We start from the raw sequence: 23872 nt of genomic DNA, 5'->3' as shown, positions 1-23872 counted from the left end.
GTCTATGATTACGGTGGGGAAAAGATGGCGCATTTTTGCTTTGGTTATAAAGTGAGAGCAGCGCAGACGTGTAAGTCACTAGACTCTGCCAAAATTTACTGGGAACGATAAGTTACTGTGCTAGATTGTCTTGCATATGTGTAAGAAATAATTTGGTAAATATTCACTGAGCGGTCACAAGGAGTCAGTGACAATAACGTGAACGGAGAATAAAGACAGAGAAACACAATATTACAGTGTCGACACGCGTATAAATTGTTTATATTTTTGGTGAGTGTTTTTAACGAGCCTGTCTGTGTTGCAGTGTTATCGCTAAGCGCAAGACGTGCCTTTCTGTATCTGAAGTTTCTCGAATGTTACAGCTGGTTCTATCCGTTGTCTTTTACCGCCGAACCTTACGTAATATGATTGTATGCAGGACGCGAATCGTGTAGTACTTTCCGGAAAGCACGAAGGCACAAGCGATTACGTTGGAACCTTCCACGAGTCATGTGAAAAAGCCGACACGCTTGACCTGCAAATCAGATTTCGACAATTGAAGAGCGTGCTCGCCGCTATCATTGTGCTGAATGTTACTTGTTTTGCAGGCCACAGGTTCGACCAATAAAGAGAGAGCATGGAGAAAGAAATGGAGAAAGTTTCGTGCCTTGCGTTGTGCCACGCGGTGGTTGTTCGCCGTTACTACATCGTGGCAGTACGTACTGTACCCACAAGTAGACAATAGTTCGAAGTCTGCCTTTGTAATTTGTCAACGTTTAATCTAATCTGACAATCATTTTTCTATTACGTCTAGCGGAATAACCGTACTTTACCTTTTGTAACCATCATCACAATATTGTATGGCTCGGAGGTGGAAGTGCGAGTAGGGGAGTTGAAAGCCAGCTATCGAAATCTTTGAGGCAAAATAAAATGTAGTGTCCCTGCTAGCTATAGCCAGAGCTTAAAAATATGCGAATGCCACGTAGCTGGATAGAGCCAAGCTAATGTTGTTTGCCGTCGCTTGGAGATACTCAGATTATTTTTTTTTCATTCTACCTAATTAATCTTAATTAATTAATCGACTTATGAAATATTGTAATTAGATAAAAAGTGTCAATTAGAAAGTTGCAGAGCTACAAGAAAATCTCCCGATACAGCTTTCTGTAGCTGAATACGTGCTACATAAAGTGTCTTTCCGAGCGTGAAAGGAGCCCGCGAATAGACGCAAAGTGCCACGAGCGGCCAGTCGCGCGGCAATTTCGCGTGCCGTGCCGGTAATTTTGCACTCCGAGCTGACAGCCACGCACGCCGCAGCCGCAAGCTCATTGATTTGTTACTTCTAAGATGCCGTGCTGCAACTCGACACGAGGCCACTCAGGGGTGCCGTAGATTTCATCTCAACTACGGGACTCGACTTTCTCCTGCAGTGCTCGTATACTCTGCCTGGTGTGTGACGCGATGTGCTGTCCTCTCTGTTTTTTCCTCTTCTCCAAGCGGGTGAGTGTGGTGTTGCTTTCAGTGGTATAAGCCTCTTTCACCACGTTCAGAGCCCATGTGCAGCGACTCAGAGGGTGCCATGATGACAGAAGTGCTCGCCGATCTTCCGCTGTAGTTATAGGCGGAAGGCAACATTGAGTAGAATGCCGAGGACACTACCAATGCAGATTTTTCCAGGAAATGGTAGGGGGATGCGGGTTGTACCTTACTAGCCCACTCTCACCGAATATTTTATTCTCACATCTCTGTCTTTTGATCTCGAGGGCATCGCGGGCTTTTCATGGTGCTAACACAACGTGGTTTGTACCATGGCTGTCCTTAAGGGCTATAAGGACTACTGCAATCAGCATTCTTTGTGGCAGCGGTGGCGTAGGGAAACTGGTCGTTTAATTGATCTATTGTTTGCCTGCTTCCTTTTATCTCTCGTGTGGTGTTTTTCCCGCAATAATTAAATAAATAAATAAATAAATAAATAAATAAATAAATAAATAAATAAATAAATAACACACGCATCTAATTAAAAACATATGAGATGTAAGCGAAATAATACGCGGATATGCGCAAAAATACGCGGATTCAACGCACTGTGGGAATCGGTGTAAGCGAAGCTTTCGATGCTGCTTGCTTTCATAGAGGATAATTATTGCTCTGCTTGTCGCTTCCGGTAGTGGTGCTCACCGCGCTCCTCGTCTTCCATGGCCGCCACGCGTTGTCGTTGCGGTTCTCGCTTCTGGTCGTAGTGCTCACGACGCTCGTCGCCTTTCATGGCCACCACGCTTCGTTGGCTTGCCTCACGTCTTCGAGACAGCGTACATTCGCGGTCTGCACCAAGTTTCGCTGCGTAGCGAATACGCTCCTGTTCCGCGCGACGCTTCTTTCGGGCCTGCGGTGTCCTCGACGCTGAGTGCAAGCTTTGGAGCCACTTTGCTGGCGCGTATTTGCGTGCTCATGCTGCATACGTGGCCAGCACGCTGTTGAGACGCCAGCTCCAAGCGCCAGCTTGGAGCTGGCGCTTGGACAATTGTAATTGTAACAATTGTAAGGCTACGGACAATTGTAATGTTTACACTGTCATAGCTCAGCACACGACCTCCACAGCCCAGCGCCTGCATTTCTGTCGCATAGGAAAGCTAACACAGCACGTGCGATGCGCACAAACTGCGAACGCTGCCGCGGCGGCGCCATCTGGTGTTGTTGCAAGAGCGTGAGAGCAAGACCTTAGCAGCAACAGCAGCGCCCGGAAAGTCGGGTAAGGAGGCAAATAAAGCTCAGCTGTAAAAATAATAACCGGTGAGCGCGTGAGTGCACTATCAGGGACGACGATTCAGGAGGTGGCAGCGGCGCTCGTCCTGATACAGCGGGCGTAGTTGTGATTTTGTCAAGACGGGAAAATGAATCAGGATGTGGACACGACACTCGGTGCAGTGTCTGGAGTCTGGACAGTACAGTTGGAAGCGTGAAAGATTAAGTTTCCTGAACGGTCAACTGAGAGCAAAAGCTGGTTGCTGCGAAATCAATGCGAATTTTCGCATTGCAAAGCGCTGTATTATCTTAGATTTCTATCTTCAGTTGATTTGATTCTTTGATTTTACGTGCCAAAACCTCGATAGGATTACGAGGCATGCCATAGTGGGGTATCCCGGATTAATTATGGCCACCTGGGGATCTTCATTCTGCACCAGACGCACGGCACACGGGTGCTTTTGCATTACTGCCCCCATCGAAATGCGGCCGCCGCGTATACTTCAGTCCTTCTGAGTGACGTTTAAGGCATTGATTTTAACATAGCTTCCTAAGACATTATTTGTGTATTTCTTTCGGGTGGTGCATCCCCAGATCATACTTTTGCAATGATTCTAATCATATTCTCTTGCAACGTGTCCTTTTGGGTTCTGCGTCATATTGTCGGGCTGCCGATTACAGAGCTGTTCGTTGACAGTGGCAAGGATAAGTAATTGCGCAAGTCCAACAATAACCTTATAAGCAAAGCGATACACGAACCAATAAACATTTTATGACTTATTTTTATAACTTCCGGCGCTCATTCGTGGTCGTGACTTCTCATCAACGTAACAAATTATGCAAAGACACCTTCGACGAGCATCCCATTTTCTTACTGGTTGGTGCGAGATTTGAGAAATAATTATTTTTCTTCCCAGGCAAATTACCGGCAAATCTGAGTTGACGAAGAATTCTTTGACTAGGAGAATCAAGTCAAGAGCACGGCGGGCAGTGCCATAAAGTTTTGAGCGGAAGCATGGGACAAACTGCTCAAGTTGTCTCAAAGCAATCGGTGAGCCCTTGTAAAAAATTTTTAAAGAAAATTTCAAATTAGTTTTGTTGCGTTTGTTATAAAGATTGACAAGAATAGTCTGCAAGAAAAAATATTTTTTTCTTAGCTACATGACTCCGTGCCAGAAAAGGTGAGAAATAAAAATAAAAAGCCACTGAGAAATAAAAAGCGGACGGACTCAGCACGTTCGACTGCTTTACTTGCATTTGTTTTATATGTGTTGTGACATATGCAAAGTCTTATTCACATGGTAACTGCGCAGTTTATTGCCAAATGAAGCATGCCAAATTTATTCCTTTCATGCGGTCTATCAGATGTAGCTTACAAAATGGCGATATCTGATTGCTGCAGAGTTGTGGAGGTGCAAATTTGGTGTTCTGAGTTACTTCAAGCCGCGTGACTTTCTTGAATGTTTAAAGACATTTGAGCTCCCAAATGACAATTAAGTATCACTAGAATATGACTTTTTCTTTGAAACCAGCTCACCCCTTAAGTGTCTTGCTTCGTTTCACACGTACTTGAATAGGGCAGTCCGAGTTTCACCTAGCTAAATCTTTCGCCTAACAAACAAATAAACCAGGCAGACAAGCCTTAAGGGATGCAAACGAGCCAGGAAAACGTTACGCGTGTTTGCTGTGGACGACGAAAGGAGTGGTCGGCGTTGTAAAGAGAGCATGGTAGTTTAAGTGCGCCAACTTCAGGGGAAGCTATTTTGACTGCATTGAGTGCCGCGTAAAAGAGATGAATGTCCGTTAAACCTCGTTTATTACACGTCTTTATCGCCACTACTGAGCCACAGCGAAAACTGTTGTTGGCCTTCCGGCAACAAGTTAATCACCGAGTTCCCGAAACTGTTCTCCTTTTCTTAAATCTCAACAGCGAACCATGTCCGCTTATCGGACACAATTAGCTTTAGTGCTTTTGTGCACGCAGCTCTTGTAGCACATAAAATGCTTTCATTGCGTCCTCTGTGAGCTTAAGCTGGCAAAAAAAAAAAAAAAATTGAAAACGTGCTCGTAAAGTTTTCCTGCGTGATAGCTCACCAGCTCTTTAAAGTCTTAAAGCCTGCTAGAAACAGCCGTCCCATAAGTTTATGCTATAAAATTGTGTTATGTAAATAAAATAAAATCCCAGTGCGAGGGATGCGCATTTTCTTCGCATAAAGCCCGATTCTTGTCACGCAGGGAAAACAGGCGCGTGCACGTGAGTGCGAATGCTAAGGCAACAAGCACGGCGCGGTAAACTTGTGCGGGAAGAGGAAACCACTTGCTTATTGTGGCGGAAATTTTGAGCCACACAGCGCGATAGTGGGGTTTACTTAATCTCGGCGAGCAGCAAGGATGTAATATTTTCTAGAACGTCTTAGCACGCTTCACCATTTATGTTGTTTTAGCTGTCTGTTCCTCCCATCTGCCCGAACTGATCTTAAGGATCGGCATCCTCAGTACAATGTTGCGCCAGAATACCGCTGCTTCACGCGCCTGCGGCGTCCATTTAGTGGCGCCTTCGTTTTCTTATTTATTTTTGCGAAAACTCGCGGTAGATCGAGAAATAAAATATTATTTATTTATTTATTTATTTATTTATTTATTTATTTATTTATTTATTTATTTATTCAAGATACCTCCAAAAGCTCTCACTACGAGGGTATTACATGGGGCATTGGTCACTGGTCACAGATTATACTCATATATTGTACTAAAAGCAAAAGAAAGCACAAAATATCAATTGAGTGAAATCATAGATAATATACAATATGAGTAACAAATATTGCAGGGAAAACATTAGTATATATTAGGAGAACATAAGGCAACCGCAATGAAAAGCAAACAGCAACAGACATCGCAAGGAAGAAAGAAAAACAAAAAAAAAGTATGCTTGCATTAGGAAAAAAAAAAGGAAGAAACGCTATGCCACTGATAATAGCATGTACGGAGCAATCTTAAAGATGGAACAAAAATCACGAACTCAAATGTTAATACGTAGAGCGAAAACAGCACGCTTTGATTGACACTGCCAACTTTAGTTGCACGTTAAACTTCATTAAAAGATTGCATTCTCGTTCGTAAAATTTAGGCTTAACATGTTTAAATTGTTGCGTGTCGTCAGCGTCACATCATCGCACCTTTCTCCTGACTTGGTCGCTTATTCCTGAACCCTGAAGTTTGGCAGCACAACCAATACGCAGGCAGTTGGGTTGTCGCTCGCACGCATTCACGGGCTATTCTATGATGCACGCTCTCAATATTTCACTGGAATACTGCGGTTCCTTCTAGCGTCACGGGGGTAGGTGCCACTCGGATGTGCTTATTGAGAGGTTACGCCTATCCCCGCCTCTCAGTACTACTTTCATCTCTAAAAATCGTTTTGGCGACGTCTGCACAATATTTCTTGTCCTAAACGCTAAATGTGGATTCACACGACGGGCCGAATTACGCGAACGAGCAGGGCTTGGCTACGTCAGCTGAGGTGCAACGAATCGCGGCGCCAGCACCTTGCCGGCGGCGTCCTCGTGTGCGACGTGACTCTGTGGTACTGAGCAGCGTCATGCCAGCCTAGTCCGCAGAATCCGGTCAATCATGGGAACGAGGGGACGCCATTATATCAACTTCGCGTTCTTTGTAAGTTCTGATTTGCTCGAAACGCCGTGGTGGTTGAATTTGACAGTGTCCAGAGTAGCACACAAGCGTAAATGGAGTTTGTAACCATGCCAAATATAGTGTAGTACTTCCATAACAGTGAACAGTTTCCGCCATGGAGGAGGGAAAAAGGACAGTGCAATACATCACGCAGCCAGCCTTGGCAAGCGAACACTCCGTGAAGCCCATACACTAGCTCAATGGCGGCCTAACACGTGACCTCTTGCGCCGAGATCGCGGAGCGAGAATCGAGATTCGCTAGTGTGTTTGGTTCTCAGTAGCTATGCCAGTAGTTTTTATTCGGTGCGCACTTGTTCGGCTGCCCTGCCGTGGCTCTGCCTGCAGAGAGGGAACAGTAGAGCCAACTGACGGGCACTTTGACATGCGCAACACTTTGATGCACAGCACAACACACATAACAGTTGCAACAAGCACTTTGACGTGCGATCACGTGTTAAGCAGGTTCGGCTTCAATTTTGTTGCGTGATGCTCCCTCCTAACGTATTCCTTCTTCTATGATCTGTGCAACAATGAAGACTTGTGGCATGCGATTGCGAAGAAGATAATGCGACAGCTGTCAGCGTGTGCTTCACGTGATTTGAAAGCAATGCGTAACTGTGCAAGCTATTGAAATGAAAATACACCCGCCGTGGTGGCTTCGCGGATATACGGTGTTGCGCTGCTAAGCACGAGGTTGCGGGATCAAATCTTGGCCGCGGCTGCAGTGTTTCGATGGGGGCGAAATGCAAAGACGCCCGTGTCCCGTGCATTGGGGGCAAGTCCGGAGTCCCCGGCTACGGCGCACCTCATAATCAAATCGTGATTTTAGTTGGTAAAACCTCGTAATTCAATTAAAATGGAGATATCCTTATGATGCTTAGGGAAAGATTTCTTCTTCGTCGCTTCCAGCCCTGATAATAACGGTCAGAACGCTAAAATAATTCCTGAAAATGTGATGTCTTTAAAGCGTAGTACCTAGTGTGCTGCCGCTCGCGATAAGGAAGACGTGTTTTGTTTGTCGAATAGAGAATAGCCGTTTGTCCAGGGTGCCCACCCACTGGCCAACGAACGTTCAGAGCGCGTGGGCGTGGTTCGGGCTCGCGTTTGGCCCGTTCGTTGCTTACCTCCCGGTAGGTGCACCTGCAGGAGCCGTTGGGAGCGCAGCGGGCATTCATCAGCGGCTTCCTGGAATCCACGCGGCACTGCCTGTCGCACTTGAGGACGTTGCACGGCTCGTAAGGCTGCAACGGAACAGGTGGAGTGCGGCAGTGATTTGATACACGTGTGCTGTTAGCGAAACTAATGAGGAGCGCTGCCGGTCATTGGGGTGCACAATACAGCCTGTAGTGTCAGTGAAGGCCATCTGCTGACTACTGATATACGCGTCAGCAACAGATGTTGTATTGGCAAATGAGTCTTTAAGTTGTTTGCGACTGGGGATTGCTGTTATGTTCATGTTGTTTCCGTGAGAAATCTAAGAGTTGCCGTCAACGGGGAAATAACTTGGTTGATTGATTCATGGCTTTTAATGCCTCAAACAAACTATGCGGCTATGAGAGACGTTATATCACTATGTGAATGTCTTATTGAAGCACTATTAGAAGTGCGCAAATATAATTTTGACTAAAAAGATAAAGAAGCTAGAAGGAAGTTTCAGAGCGAGTCACCAAGCCGGAGTGTTTGTGTTTTATCTATAGATGATGCTTGTGCATGATTTTGTTCGCGATTTGGTCCTATATTGGCGTCTTCAATGCACACGTGTTATATTTTGTGGCTGGCTTATGGGGAAATTGTGCTTGTGTTGAAAATAACAGTTGTTTACTGGAATAAAAAGAGTTACCACAAAAAGAACGCTGCTTGGCGGCTGGCTACTTCGACATTTGACATCATTGTTCAGTCGAGCCAAATCGACGCTTCGTAGCGAAACAGTAGTACAGTTTGCAGTGTCTTTTGAAACGCCATGCGCAGAGGGAAATGAATATTTTGTGCTGCAATCTGTGGACGCCATAGTCGCGTTGAGTGAGTATGAGCGCCAATTATTGGCGTTAACGCTCGCTTATTGTTAGCCTTGGTTAACTCAGATAAACCTATTTGCTAACTTTCAGCTCAGAAATAGTAAAACATACGAAAGTGCACATAAAATAACTTAGCAATTGAGAGAGTACGATGGTGTTTTCTCGTGGACGCAGTCGCGATGTATCGTTGTGCTTTCGATAGTATTGTATGCCGGATTACTTTCTCTGAAGTAGCGAAAGTACGAGCTACGCTGCGCTGCTCGAATATAATCGTCCAACGCAGCGGCATGTCAGCAGACGTGCCAGATGCGTGAGCTACGAATATCGAAGCCAAAGTATGTGGGACTGGGGGGCCACAAAACCTTCCTCACACCAAACGCCTTAGGGCGCCCGACGTGCTGCAATTGTACGCCAAGCCGGGAAACGGCTCTGCCGGTGAGGCAGTGTCTCCCTGAATTTCCCAAGTTTGTACTCTGCACAAAGAAGTGGTTCTCTGCGCCATCTCTTGAATTTTGGTCTTCTCTGAGGCAATTAACGTTGCCCTCTGGGTTCCACATGTTACAAGCTGCGACACTGGGCATGTCGATCCGAAAGTTTCACGCTAATGCGGTCATCGCTAACAACACTTTCTTTTGTCAGTAACTGGTGAATATATGGATGCGTACTTTTACATTGATAAGACAGCCCAAGTATCGTCTCCATTATTCAATTACAACAACCTGGAGCAGCCGTTACCACAGTGCGCATTCGGATTCCTGTTGCGAGTTCCCTGCGAAGGCCAGCGCCAAGGCAGCTCTTTTTGAGGTACAAAGTGTATAACGCCAAGAGAGTCGATTGTCGCACGTACCGGCTGTAGCCACTCGCACTTGCAAGATCCCGTGCTACTGCAGTAAGCCCTCACAACGGAAGGGTTGTACTCCCGGCAGGTCGCCAGGCAGCGCGCGTTATTGCACGGCATGCCCGGGTGTCCCCCCGGCACGCTCTGCGAAGCGAGGTGTACAAGGAGTCGTTAAGCCTTACTCTTAAGGAAGCCCAGCGACACGCTTACAATGGGACAGAAAAACACGATAAGCCGTTAAAGGTGTCGCAATGGTGATGAACTCCTGTGTGTAAAGCAAGGCCTACAGTTGCGGAGCCGAGGCGTCGCGTTAACGAGCTGGCAGACCATTGATGAGACACATTTACTGCAAGCGCTGTGACATAAACGGCGGTGGTTGGCGGCTGGGTGACGCACCGCCTTGTGCGAAATGGCGCCGCCTGTTCAGTACCGCTATAAAATCGCTTTCAAGCTACGCGGCGATGCAAGTATTTGGAAATGTGCTTGGGGAACTTCGAAAGCACGGTTACCGCAGATTCAGTCATGTATCACAGTGAACCAAGGCGTATAGAATGCTTAAATGTGCTTGAATATATTTAGATTTATGTGGGATACACTTTTCATGATCATTTTTTCCTTCACGCCAAATACCCTTAGTCCTCTTCACGTCGCCGCGTCGACGTGTAACGCCGTGCATGCGCCTGATTTGTGTTTGCATTTCGGCATAGCTTGTGAACGGCGGGCTGCGTAAACAATAAACGTCGCACAAAATTAAAGTTGCGACCTGTGCGGCGCACGACCATAACGCTTCATCACCGGAGTTAAAGCGGAAAAAAATCAGTGCGGCTTTCCTAGTAAGTGTGAGAGAAATATATTAGCATTACGTCGCACCTCTTTGAGGTTCCGGATTCATGACCTAAACCGCATTCACTACATTGCGAATGGTTGTTAGGAGCTCACTGAACACAGGTCCTGGCTCCTATAGTGGAGCGAAGGGCAACCGACGGTGGTCCGAAGTAGAGCACTGTCAGTTTATATATATATATATATATACATATACGTATGTATGTATATATATATTGCTGTATTTTTCAATGGGCCCAGCGTATTTAGAACGATGACAAGCACAACTTCGCAGTAATCTTTGGTTTACTTATTCAACAGCTTCGGTCGATGGCTTCCAAGGTATCCGTTGAAAAAGGTCGGTTCACGAACGGAAATTGTATATATATAAATATATAGGCACTTTGTGCAAATACACGCGAAGTGCCTCGAGCGGACAGTCGCGCGGCAATGTTGCGTGTATTCGCGGGCTTCTTTCACACTCTGAAAAACACTTTTATGTAGCACGCATTGAACAGAAAGCTGTATCGGGAGTTTTTCATGTTGCTCTACAATTTTCTCATTGACTTTTTACATCTAATTATAAGATTTGAGAAATTTCTTAATTAATTAAGACTAATTATATGATTCGGCGGAATGCAAAAATAATCTGAGTAGCTCCAAGCGACGGCAAACAACATTACTTTGGCTCTGTCTAGCTACGTGGCAATTGCGTACCTTTAATGTTTGGTTAAAGTTACGTGGGACGCCCTGTATATGCCGCATTCACACAGAAAAACCCGTTCTGCCATCGGTAACGACCCTTCGATTTTCTCACACATTTCTAGAACGTGTAGGCTTGCCCGCTCCACTGTTATATTCGCATGCTGGTACTAATGACCACTGGGTAGCGGCTACGCAGTCAGCTACAAAGAATATGATAGCCTATATCTCTGTCTCATGCGCGTTTTTTTGCACAACTCGCTGCTTCAGTTTGCTCTGTAATTGCTCTATTGGGCCAGTTTGATATAACAGGCACAAGACGCGCCATCATTCCTGCGAAAGGAGAAGCGTGGTTTCGCAAAAATGGCGCAGTAGTTCGGGTTCTTACGATCGCATCACACACTGTTATCACGGTAGTCTTTATAGAGCTGCACATCTACGCCTTTAAATGTAAAAACTGTGCCTTGACCTTAATGAACGGTAAGATTCTTCATTCATTTTAATGTTTTTGATTCTTTTTGCAGCGTAAATGTATAATTTAAGACAGTGTAGTTTAGAAGAGCCGTTTACAGGCCACTGTGGCACCAGATCTCATGTTTTATGCTATAACTGACGGGACATCTGGCGCTGTAGTTGCCTATAACTTGCTTTCGTAAATTTAACTGCTATGTCATTTTAAAACCAACCAAAAATAATCAGTGCATAAGGATCAACAAGCTTTACGTGCAGATCTGAAAATATGCAAATTTGCGGTTACTACCATGATAAGAATGTAGAGGGATTCGATGAAGAGCGCTTGCTATGACGAAAGGAATTGGGGCGCTGCCGAAGGGTTTTAGGGTCCCTTTACAATGAAGAGCATCTCCCATGAAATTGGAGCGTAGGAAGGAAGTTTCCTTCATGCTCGCAAGAGCTGATAATAGGAAATTCTTGCTCATTTCCACGTTTCTAAGCTTGCTAACTGCTGTTGTCCGTATTTCTGGGGATTTTGTGGATATATCCATAACATTCTGCGCATGCTATGCAACCGATGTGTGATAAGAATTGGAACAAACTTACTGGCACCCTTTGACCAAGATGCGTATCTGCAACATTCTTGCACCGATATGTTCCGCAGTTGCGTATTCGACTGTTGAAAGACCAAGCGCTATAGCACTCACCCCTCCGGGAGAGGCACCGCAGATGCATCCCTGCGGTGAGCAGGTCCCCACGCCGCCGCCCGCGCTCTGGCATTGCACCAAGCACTGACCGGGAACGCATCCACCGCCCATCCCCATTTGGGCCCCTGCAAATTCAGAGCAGTTCGCGGAGGACCAACACAATTAAAGCGCGACAATTCGCCCAACACATACACCGCTAAAAGGTTAAAAATATAGCGCGATACACACAACACTGAAAGAATGTGGATGTCGTGCTATTTTAAATTTTTAAACGATGCACCACCTGGCACAAACATCCACGCTTCCAATTAACATACACTATACACTGGGTCTGGTCACGCTCTATTAACCGGAATGCTCTGTTAATAGCGTTTTAGCATTGCGTGATACGTTACCGTGATACGTCTTGCGTAAGGCCCCACTGCGCGTGCACCTTATAACGGTGTCTACCGTGATTGCGTAGCATGGCAGCACCCAGACCTCCCGCTTCGATCGGAATTCGCGCTTGCTATATACTTGCTCTCCCTCATGACAAGAAAAAAAAAAAAAAAAACGTAGAATCGGCCAGCGCTCAGTATCATTTTACGCTGAGCACAAAGTATTCGCCATGTTTTGTCGTTACTAATGAGAGCACTAAAAAAATGTCTTCTTTTAGGTCCTAGCGCTATATGGAGAGACGGCACCGAGCCGGGAAAGATATCCGATTGATTACAACCTCGCAGTTGGCGTCTCATTATTAGCGTTCCAATAGGCCGGCGAAGCTGAACCCTCTAAAAGCCCAGTTTTTCACTGCATCATAAATTTATTGCTAGGATCTAGCATGGTGCGCGATGACGGCATGCTAAAACGTTGATCTCAGCAAGTTTACAGTGCTTCCGCGGAGAGGCGGCAAATTCGGAGCTCTTGTGTATATCACTTATCACGGTAACGATCTCGCAAAGCTAAAACCCTCTTATCTTGGCTTCAGGAAACAAACGCAGGTACACGAATGCAGTACGCTGAGAGGATAAGTGAGACAGAAAATTTCCTCGCGTACGCAAGTGGCGCTGGCTGACCTCAGGATGATCAGAGGCCATTGGCAGAGTCCCTCATCCAACAGTGGGCTTAAACAGGCTGATGATGTAGATTTGTTCCTAGTCGCTCATTAATGCAGTGGTCCATCTTTACAGTGTGTAACTATAAGTGCGCGATCTGTACGTTATGGACTTCGTGCGCATATTAAGCATGCTTTTAACGCATGACGTACGCATAATTTCCGTCTCGTGTGCCTTAAGATGCGCATAAGGGAGACGGGGAGGTGTTTTAGGAAATGGTTTGGATAACGTAAGAACGTTACTAGAATGGTCGCGGTATCGTTATATTTATTTTACTACCACCGGGCTTACGGATGCGGGCTCTTAAGATACAGACGTGTCGCTCTTTTCTTCTTATTTCTTATTTATTAAATGACGTGAAACTGTGAAGATGAACCAGCGTATGGCCAGCTCTTCCACAGTCATCAAAAATAAACGCCAGTGACAAAGGAATCTGAAAGAAAAAAGTCAGAGAAAGGCGGTAAAAAAGAAAGAAAAAGAAAAATGGCATGATACACCCTGTAAGTGAAATGTAGCCTGTGATTGCTATGTTAAAAGCGGGTCACATACTCTACGCATGGTCAGAGTGGACGATATTCGGACCACACATGAACATCGAGCCCTTTACTCGGCATTACAAGCACATCTGCACAGTCGGAACTCGACACGGTTGTGTAAGTACACGAAATAAAAGGCAGGAAACAGAAAAGAGCCTTGTACAAAGCACATTTGTAACAGTTAACATTGTACGTCACTTGAACATTGGAGATGTGCAATGAATAAATGTAGAAATGTATTGTCTGTAATCTATAAAGTGCACACTGTGTTTCGGCTTTTTCGCAAGCGCGAACCAAAATGTATAAATATCTGCTTCTTCTTGCTATCGCCTATTCGCGCAGCATCCTGCACGAATAAAATGTATTCATGTCTGATTACATTCTACCCTTTCTGGCTTGAATCAATTGATACCGAAAAAAAAAGAAAGCGTTACAGTTGCTTCAGTTAAGTTTTCTAGTACATTTTCCCCATTACACTGGTAGCCTGGTTTACGTAAAGTTCTCTTTTTTTTTTACTTTCGGCGAAATGCAGTACAATTTAATCAATAAATTAAAGAAGAATGAATTAGCCAAGTTATTGATCTGCAACCTTTCTCGAGGTGGACTGGTGCATCCCAGAATCCTTAACATTAAAAGCAGGACGCTTTATATTACGCGCAAATGAATGACACGGAACTGGCCACTAGTGCACAGCCTGCTGCGTAATTATTAAGCTGCGAGCTCATGAAGTCTGCAATCTGCTAGAAAATATCGAACGTTCACTACTGGAAGTGTTGGATGTTGTGGTGTGAGCTTACCCATGCGACCGTTGAATACTTGCAGTGGGATAAGAAAACAACAAAACAAAGAATATCAAATTACGTGCAAGCATAGTATGTCACAGAAATAATAACCAATACTAACTAACTAACTAACTGACTTGACTGACTGACTGACTGACTGACGGACTGACTGATTAGCTCACTCACTCACTCACTCACTCACTCACTCACTCACTCACTCACTCACTCACTCACTCACTCACTCACTCACTCACTCACTCACTCACTCACTCACTCACTCACTCACTCACTCACTCACTCACTCACTCACTCACTCACTCTCCCAGGCTTTCTGTTAGCAAAAACGTCTTTACCGTTGGCGCAAATGCGACCGAGTGTAAATGTTTTGCACATTGGACGCATAGGCCATAGTGAAGAAAAAGGACAAAATTTTAGTGAGTTATTGAAGAATGCTTCCGGTGTCAAGAACGTATAATCAAACGCGCAGCCGGAAGAAAAGCGAAAAATTTCGACTTATTTCTGTTTTTAAACACGTTTTCAGTGACCTCATTGTCCATGCGGATTGCGAGCAGCACGCTGTGCCGGAGACGATTGAGCGTGTGCTTTGCACGTGCTCTCTGCACTCGTCAACTGTCCCCGCGGCTGGCGAACTTCTGCATATCACCCTCCTACCACATAGGTAATCCACCCTGGCACACCACTTCCCATTCTCTTCTAGCGGAGGACGGAAGTGACCTTTACAGAAGAACAAACTGGCTCTTAGGGACGGATAGGCAGTCGACCGTAACAACCAGGCAACGAAAAAAAGAATTAAATTAAATTATGGGGTTTTACGTGCCAAAACCACTTTCTGATTATGAGGCACGCGTAGCGGAGGACTTCGGAAATTTGGACCACATATAGAATATACATGTATTCGGGAAATGTCGGTATCAGCCAGCCTGCCTGATGACGTTAGCATTAATGTCCCGATGATCCTAATCTAAATTTTCTTTACTCTTTCCCTATCTATACACTAAGTAGCTAGCGAGAATGCTTTGCTTGAAACCAATCTCTCCCTTTTCCCCCCAGCACGAAATCTTTGTCCCTTTGGATCAACAAATATTTTTTTTTCCTAATATGCCAACAGCATAAGAATGTCTGTCACTGGAAAATATTTAATAAGGTAGTGTATAGGCGAAGGTGCCAAGCAAATCTTCTTAACATAGGTAACTCTGGTTAGGGCCCCGATGAGATGTGATTAATTGTTAAGGAAGAAGCTCGCCAGGCTACGTGCCGTTCCCAGAAAACGTAGAGACAGCGTCGACGTCGTCAGTAGAAGGAATCACTGAACGTCGTCTTGCTAGGAATATCGTTAGTACTAGACACCTCAGACAACTCTATATATACGCATATAATTCATCTACAACTGAACTGAGACAGCCTATCCGCAATTAGGCAATTGCTAATGAACGAATGGGATTCAAAACTAGCAGGTAACAAGGAGAGCTGGCGCTATACACCGCTCGTCTAGTGGTTCTACCGAAGATTGGCGCTGAGGTAATATATATACATATATATAAGACAACCACACCCTGATTACACGCTGTACTTCCAGCTTCGAAGAACTCCCTTCCAGAGAAATCGTTTACCGGAGAAATCGCTTAACAGGCAGAGGATGTAAAAGTAAGGCACGCAATGTCAATAACTGTCGTGTCAAAAAGACGCGACTGGCATTTTCATCATTAGGCCAAATGAGCTCATATCTCGTTTTCTTTCGCATTTCGGAATAGTAAACTGTGTTAATTGGCGCTCGTGGTACGTCCACGATTACGCACCATACAGTTGTTCTCCCAATGTCGTGGACTACACCCGCTCCCGCACGGTTTTGTATTCATGGAACTATGGAGATAGTATTGGGTTGTTCTGGTAAAAAGTTACCATTCATTTTGTGATCGACATGATCATCACGTGATTTAGTTAGGTCAGCGTTTCCTTTTGGGCCTCAAACCTCTATCCACGCTACATGGCACACAGATGCCTCACGCTGCGTTTCCTTCGGCACTCGTTTGTAGAGCTAGCTTTACGAACTACCATGAATATTCACTCCCCCTCCCTTCCCCTCCCCCCCCACGCACACACACACTCTCTGAACCCTCTCTCTTTTCAGGCCTGTCTCGACTGTTCTTCTAGCATCCCGTCGCTAACGAGGTATTGGAGGCGAGAAAGGCGAACGTGATCGTTAATTATGGCCGTTTTCCCGAAGTGGTTGCCATGCACAGGGATGGCAAAAGAGGCATCGCAGAACCTGTCGCAAGTTGTGGTCGCCCCGTTTATGACGGTGAATCATTGGCAGGAGCGTCAGGTGTGACGGACGTCATCACGACGCGGCCTCGCAGGCGATAGGGATAGGCGCTGCCTTCCACTAGCCGCACGCGATCGAGCGGCATTGAGCCGATGGAAAGCGTTCTTTGCCGCTGGTCATTCCCGAGAAACGGGTCCGCATACAAGGAGTGCCAATGCGTTACTAACTGCCTATTCACATCTCAATGAAGTGCCGCTGAAAAAATCTGAGGCGCCGCCTCATTTCTTCTTTGTGTGTGTGTGCGTGCGTGCGTGCGTGCGTGCGTGCGTGTGTGTGTGTGTGTGTGTGTGTGCGTGTGTGTGTGTGTGTGTTTTCGAACCGCTTTTTCAGTGAAAATGTCTATGTGATGCTTCAGGCAAAGTATGCCTGATATTCAAGAAATGGTGTAAAGCCATATCTCGCGACCAATTCTGCGAAATAATCGTTGCGTGACGTGTACTCGTCGTCGAACGGTCGGCTGAATCAAGCCTGCGTTTTATGACGGCAAGAAAAATAATGAATAAAAAAGAATCAAGCAAGAAAAGAGAGATGGAGCGTCGAGCTTGGAGATTTCTTTTGCGGGCGTTTCTGTGCGGCGTTTGAATATATCTGAATTTCCCCAATTTAACATTCTCTTAGTAAACGTGCTGGGTTATCGTGACATATGAGGCGAAAGAAGGCTGACGAAAGGTGCTTGGATTGCTCGGGGCGTTAGGACGTGGCAAACTAAGCAAATAAGGTAAATAAAGCACATAATTGGACGAATTCCTTGCCAAGTCATGAACTTAGTACTCTTTTATAGGTGTGTGCCTTCAGTCAGATGGACATCAAAGTGAGTTCTAAAGATGTAAAAGGCGGATTACCACATACAACAGTGACTGAAAGGGCTTAAATAACGAGTTCAGGTCTATCTTGGACAAGGTGGGACTAGCATATCTGCTCTTGCGCATCAGTCGCTACTCCAGAGCAAGGTGCAAATACTACGTGCCTTGAGGAAGCCTTCGCGTTAGCTGCGGCGTGTTTATGGTGGCGCCGTCGAGAAAGCATACCGTGAATGACATTTGTTGCCCTCTAGATCTAAGTGCACACCTTCGCGCCTTTTTCCGGTCTTGTTTTTCTTGTGTATTGCGTGATTAGACGTACAGCACCCAGGCAGACACGATGACACGGACAAGTGCTAACTCTAGGTGTAATTTCCTTTCGCAAGCCCAATTTCGCGTTATTACGTATCTAGGAGGCACATATGGCACATAAGCTTGAGACAAGAGGCTTGATGAACCAGTACCCGCCGCCGTGGCTTAGCGGCTATGGTGTTCCGCTGCTAAGCGTGAAGTCGCGGGATCGAATCCTGGCCGCGGTCGCCGCATTTTGATGGGGCAAAATGCAAGAACGCCTGTGTCCCGTGCATTGGGTGCACGTTAACGATCCCCTGATGGTCAAAATTAATCCGTAGTACCCCACTACGGCGTGCCTCATTATCAAATCGTGATTATGGCACGTAAAACCCAACAATCCCATTCAATTGACGAACCAGCGCAAACGCGAAGTATAACTTGCTACGGAATATATATATTGGTAGAAAAGTGACCGGAAGTGCATACGTCCCTAGCTTATCTATAGCACCAATGTGTCTGGCTTTTTTTCAGAGTTTGCCACATGATCACCGGTGAATCGTAAGGATTGCTAACATAGTAGATGCATGAATGTACAGTGTAATGACCCTACATGGCAGTACCCGTGTGAGCAGTGATTTAGTTGCATGTTGCTTGCAAACACAACACACGTGTTTCAGTTGCTCGTGGTGCGAATCGTATTGGTGTAATACGTTGGTTGCTCTGCAACTCTCAACACAAACAGGCACAGAATGACTCCACGTGGCGTCCAGGAAGGGCACGGGAGATTTGCTTCAGTTCACGAATGCATTTCCAAATCCTCATGGCCTGTCAACTGCTGGCGACTGCTAACACGCTAATATTAAGGACTGACGTTATCGTTATAGTGGTAGGAAAGACGTAAATCTTTACGCGTTACCGCGTGTCTGTTCTTTTGTTTAATGCGGTTTACAACTGCACACCGGTGGGAAGCCAGGCTACCATTAGAGCTGGCTATCTCAATACACTGTTGACAAATACGCACACACATATCACACACACGAGCATACTAAGTCTACGAAAAAAAAATGATTGCAATAAAGAGAAAAACAAACTAAGCGAGGAAAATTGACCCATATTTTAATTTTATTTATTTATATCGAGATACTGCCAACCCCTGGTGGGATTGTAACAGCGGTGGGATTGTAACAGTGGTTGGCGCAATAACAAGTTGGCAGAGATTTTGGATCAAACAAATATACCAGGAGACCCATTATGTATGCGTTATACGTTAAGGCACCCCACTTAAGTACAAAATTGTGCATGCAACGTAGATAGTGCAATCTTGCGCGCTGTGGTGTTGGACTGCTAAGTACGAGGTGGCGGGAGTGAATCCTGGCCATAGCGGCCGCATTTCGATGGTGGCAAAATGCGAAAGCACCCGTGCACTTAGATTTAGGTGCACGTTAAAAAACCCCAGGTGGTCCTAATTTCCGGAGTCGCTCACTACGGCGCGTCTCATAATCGGATCGTGGTTCTGGCACGTAAAACCTCATAATTTAATTTTTAATTTTAATCTTGCGTGGCAGTGCTATTCAAACTTCCATTTCTCACAGCACGGCAGTGAATTATTAATGCAGAGCATAAGGTTCCTATGGTGTCACTGTATACATAAAAGCACAAGTAGCTTTTTAATGCGCCCCCAAGATACTGCGGAAATAAATAAAATGTAGACATGGTGTCAACGTACTCACCAGAGGCTTCTGCAAGCATTGCTGTTAAAAGAAAATGAAATAGATTGTAAAGGAAGAGAACAAGAATGCTTGGTGCAGGGACCTTAGAGAAATATTTTTTGGATGTTCAGCGATACAGTATAGTGTATCACGACAGAATTTATTAACGCTGTTATCGTCCGGGTTGCGTCAACAAACTGCAGACCCGTATTTACACAAACAACAACATATTCAGATCGATTCCACTCAATGAAAGTGGATGACCAGCGGAGATGTATATAATTATAAAAAAATAAAATAAAATGAAACAACAAAACAATATTGTGCAAGTATGCACTTTTTATGTTTATTTGCATTAATGTGTGCCTCGTGACTACAGTAATTAGTGCTTTGTGGCGGCTATGATAGACGGCCATGGGCTCTGTGACGACACTGGAGATCTTAGCGATCGTTAAGTCTATGCACGAGCGATGGCGCATCGTGGAGACGTTAGTCTTGGCGTAGCATTGAAAGCCGAACGATTTCAAGAGAAACGCCAAGAACCACTTTCCGTCGTGACGAGACACATCGACGTTAATGTCACCCACAATGCCCATGGGATTGGGGTCCACCGGGAGGATCCATTCAAATGCGTCGTTCATAAATTCTTCAATCTTCTGACGTTCCAGGATGAACGTATACGGTGGCGACAACGATTCTGTTCCCATTCCATACGGTGACCGCACTAGCTTGAACCACCGGAGACTGTCTTCGTCGGTAACTCAGTCTAGTCTTTCTATCTAGGGTGAGGGTGAAGGTACGCAACTCGATGGGCACCCAATCGGCCATGATCGTGCTCCCCCGTCCCCGAGCAGCATGCGCGAGGGGCTTGGCTTTGATCTGACGGCCAGTATGTGGCACATCGAATTTCATCCAAATGCGCAATGCATCGTGCGCGTCGCCTTCACTGTACTCGATCTCTTGAGGTACACCAACAGCACCGTTCACGAGTCCGTCCACCACGTCGATGTTGAAAGTGACAATGTAGGGCTTGCCTCAAGCGAGCGGTGTTTCATGGGGTAAATTGCCCATCTCGATATGCGTAGCTGGAACGACGAATGCGGCAGTTGAGCTACAGTTGGGTTAGGTTACAGTTAGATTCAAATTGTCACACATGACTACATCTACGTCGGCAGAACTTGCAGCTCTCCATGCCGCTATGACGTACGTCACCAAAGAGCCAACAGAGAAATGGGTCGTATTTCTTGACTCTAAGGCAGCTCTTCACAGTATCAAGTTTGCATTACATCAGAGAACTTACGAGCAGATGATATCTAACATCAGGGAAGTGCACCATCATGCTCTGGAAAGAGGGCGCAACATTACCTTTCAATAAATTTCAGCTCACTGTGGCTCACCCTGCTGGCAGGACTGCCCGGTCTGCCCACGAATACACTCAGACGCGTGCAGCATCTTTCGCGAGATGTTGCAACACCTTCGCAACACCTTTGGCTGCCAGGGAATTTCGCCTACTTGCACGCAAAAAGTCATAAATAAAGAGAAAACAGGACATCCACCATTTCGTAGCAATTGCTGCAAAGGAAACCCATACAGGTTCCTCGAAAGAAGAGCCCCACAGGTGAAGGAAAATTCGCCCTTGGCCGGGACTCGAACCCGGGACCACCGCCTTTCCGGTTACTCTACTACTCTACCATCTGCCACTCTACCATCTGAGCTAACCAGGCGGCTGGCAGATGGCAGGGCGAAGTCGAATTTGTCAACAACTCGAGGCGAAGGCAACAGTTTGACGTAATAGTTTTGCGGAAGCCCGCAAGGTGGAGAGAAGAACCTTGCGGGCTTCCGCAGAACTATTACGTTACGCAAAAAATCACAGGATCTCTAGAGTTCAAGTGCCTTCAATTGACGATTGCATAAACGGGACGCCACGCTACGGCTACAAATGTCATCTAACCTTTCCTGCGGCGAAATAACCTTGCTGTGCCGCTTGTGGCTGGGAGTGGCGTTCACGAACGCCTACTCCTATCGTATGGGAAAGGCTGAGAGCCCGGTGTGCGACTCCTGTGGGTGCGAGGAAACCGTCGATCACCTATTGTGTACCTGCCCTCGCTACGATGTACAATGCCTCTCTCTGTGGGCAACCTTAAACCGACTGCACTCAAGACCGTTCTCCGAGTCAAAGATACCCGGACCGTGGCCACACCCGTCACTGGCAGGAAAAGCGATTCGGGCACTAGTAAGTGCACCGGCTTAAGAGACCGTTTATAGTGTCTCTGTGCATCCTCCCACAGGCAGTCACTGCTTACTCGCTCCCTTTTTCCTACTTCTATTCCACTTTCCCCCACCCCTAGTGTAGGGTAGCAAACCGGGTGCTCATCTGATTGACCTTTCTGCCTTTCCTGTCCTTGCTCTCTCTCTCTCTCTCTCTCTCTCGACATGCGTCATGCCGGCCTGTGCACGAACGCACTCGTAGTCAGATCTGTATCCGAGGTACACATCAACTGCTCTAGCCTCGTGTACATCTCCCACACCCTGTAGGGCAACATCACTGTTGAGCGCATCAACGTCCTTATTGGAGTAGAATAGTCGACAAGCACTGGGCGCGACCACCAAGGCTCAAACGGCGCCGACGAACCGACTCTCGATGACGTACACCTCTTCCGGTTGGAGGGCCCTCCCGTCCCCTATTTTCGTGAGGATTGCCGAGAACGCGGCGTCCTTTTGACGCACAACCTGCAGCAACGGGAAGTAGGAGAGATGATGCCACGTCATCTCCAGGCTGAACACCTTGTTGTGACCGCGTGCAAGCCTAAAGACCTCGCTAGCACGAACCGGAGGCAGTTGTCGCGGATCGCCACACATTATGATGTCCAGACCGCCGTGCGGCTCGTCGTACTTGTACGTGATCTTACGTCGTTTGCCTATAGTGCCATACCCCCTACAGCTTCATACCCCCTTAAGCAATAGCTCATAGCCGCGTAAGCACCGCCAACATGATGATAGTTTTTGCACACGCACATCACGAAACGCTGGAAACTAGACTAAGACAGCTCCGCTGTAAAAGAGGTGTTTACGATATAACTGTACGTAAGAGCAGGTGCCAGCCAGTCGTAATTTTCGGCGGCATGATTAGCAAAGGTATCCGACCAATTTCTCATATTGCTGAAGAAAAAAGAACTTTGCGAATTCTGCCTATGTTCCCGCGTGACAGCGAAAAAGGAGGTTTTCCTTGCTCCGCACAGGTACATTCCTCGTCTGGTGAATAATAAACCAGACACATCTGTCAGAGAACATCTTCAGTGAATGAGAAATCTCTAAACATCGCAACATTGTGTAAACACATTGCAACCGACATAAATGCGTTGTGAAGTACTTATGCAAACAAATAATTATCAGAGGTAGTGTGGGATTGTCTACTCTGCCGCCATTACATCTTGGTCGCTTTCAAATGCTTTTCTTTTTCCGAAATACATACAGTCTTCCACTATTATCAGGGTTCAAAACAACGTAACTTTATTATCCTTTCGCTACGGCGTTGCGGTGCTGCGCACGAAGTTATGGGATTGAAGCTCGGCCGCGGCGGCCGCATTTTGATGGGAACGAAAAAAAAAAAAAAACGCCGTGTACCGTGCACTAAGTGCACGTTATAGAACCCTAGGTGGTCATAATTAACCACGAGTCCCTCACTACGGCGTGCCTCACGATCTGATTCTGGGGTCTTATATGACCCCAGAATTTAATTTATTTAATTCTCCTCTGTTGAAGAAAGTGGCCGATGTATGGCGCGTTAGTCCAACATTTGTCAGCGAGACTGGTTTCATATTCTCGGTCGATCACTTTCAAGGATATCCCTTTCTATGCGGTGAAAGGAAAATCTAATGACTGCGCATGTGCATTTATTGGATAAGCTAGCGGCGCAGGATGCCCGTTGCGCCATTGAGGTGTTGTTTCTTGACGTTACGTCATGCAGAAGTGACGGTGTCCTCTAAAGTGCAATCGAGTACAGCTCCTGATCTCTGTGTCTTCATGGCAAGCTTTACCTACTATCGTTGTCGTAATAATTTGCCAAGGAGATGCTTCTTTTCCGGAGAGTTTACTTCACAGAATTTCCTACATTTACTAGAGGGAACATTGGTGATAGTGTCTACGGGACCTTATAGTATGGCTACAGTATGGGAGTTCAGCTAGAAGTGCTATTCTGGACATTGTAAAATCCACCACATTGTCGAATTCGCCATTTCATCTACTCTGATTGGCCCATAGGGTTGCTGCTGCCTCTCTGATTGGCTCAAAATGCCGCCATCACAGAATTTGATAATAGGGTGGAATTTGGCTAAGTCCAGAATAGCACCCCGGCATGGGAATGATGGA

General features: G+C 46.1%; 1 protein-coding gene across 4 annotated transcripts in view; it reads right to left on the bottom strand.

The window, feature by feature from the left end:
• The window catches only part of LOC126535782 (uncharacterized), a 42461-nt gene that overhangs the window by 8095 nt on the left and 10494 nt on the right, over positions 1-23872 (bottom strand). For 2 of the 4 annotated variants that reach the window (XM_055073422.2, XM_055073423.2), the window contains exons 3-7: positions 19526-19546; positions 14373-14390; positions 11946-12070; positions 9271-9405; positions 7533-7649 (exon numbers count right to left, since the gene is read on the bottom strand). In XM_055073422.2, the coding sequence (XP_054929397.2) occupies positions 7533-7649; positions 9271-9405; positions 11946-12070; positions 14373-14390; positions 19526-19546 (416 nt within the window). The remainder of the gene's footprint in view (positions 1-7532; positions 7650-9270; positions 9406-11945; positions 12071-14372; positions 14391-19525; positions 19547-23872) is intronic. The other 2 variants (XM_055073424.2, XM_050182583.3) reach the window with 2 other exon arrangements.

This window comes from Dermacentor andersoni, chromosome 4 (genome assembly GCF_023375885.2).
Source record: "Dermacentor andersoni chromosome 4, qqDerAnde1_hic_scaffold, whole genome shotgun sequence".
NCBI lineage: Eukaryota > Metazoa > Arthropoda > Arachnida > Ixodida > Ixodidae > Dermacentor > Dermacentor andersoni.
This window is presented reverse-complemented; position numbering and strand designations above follow the sequence as displayed.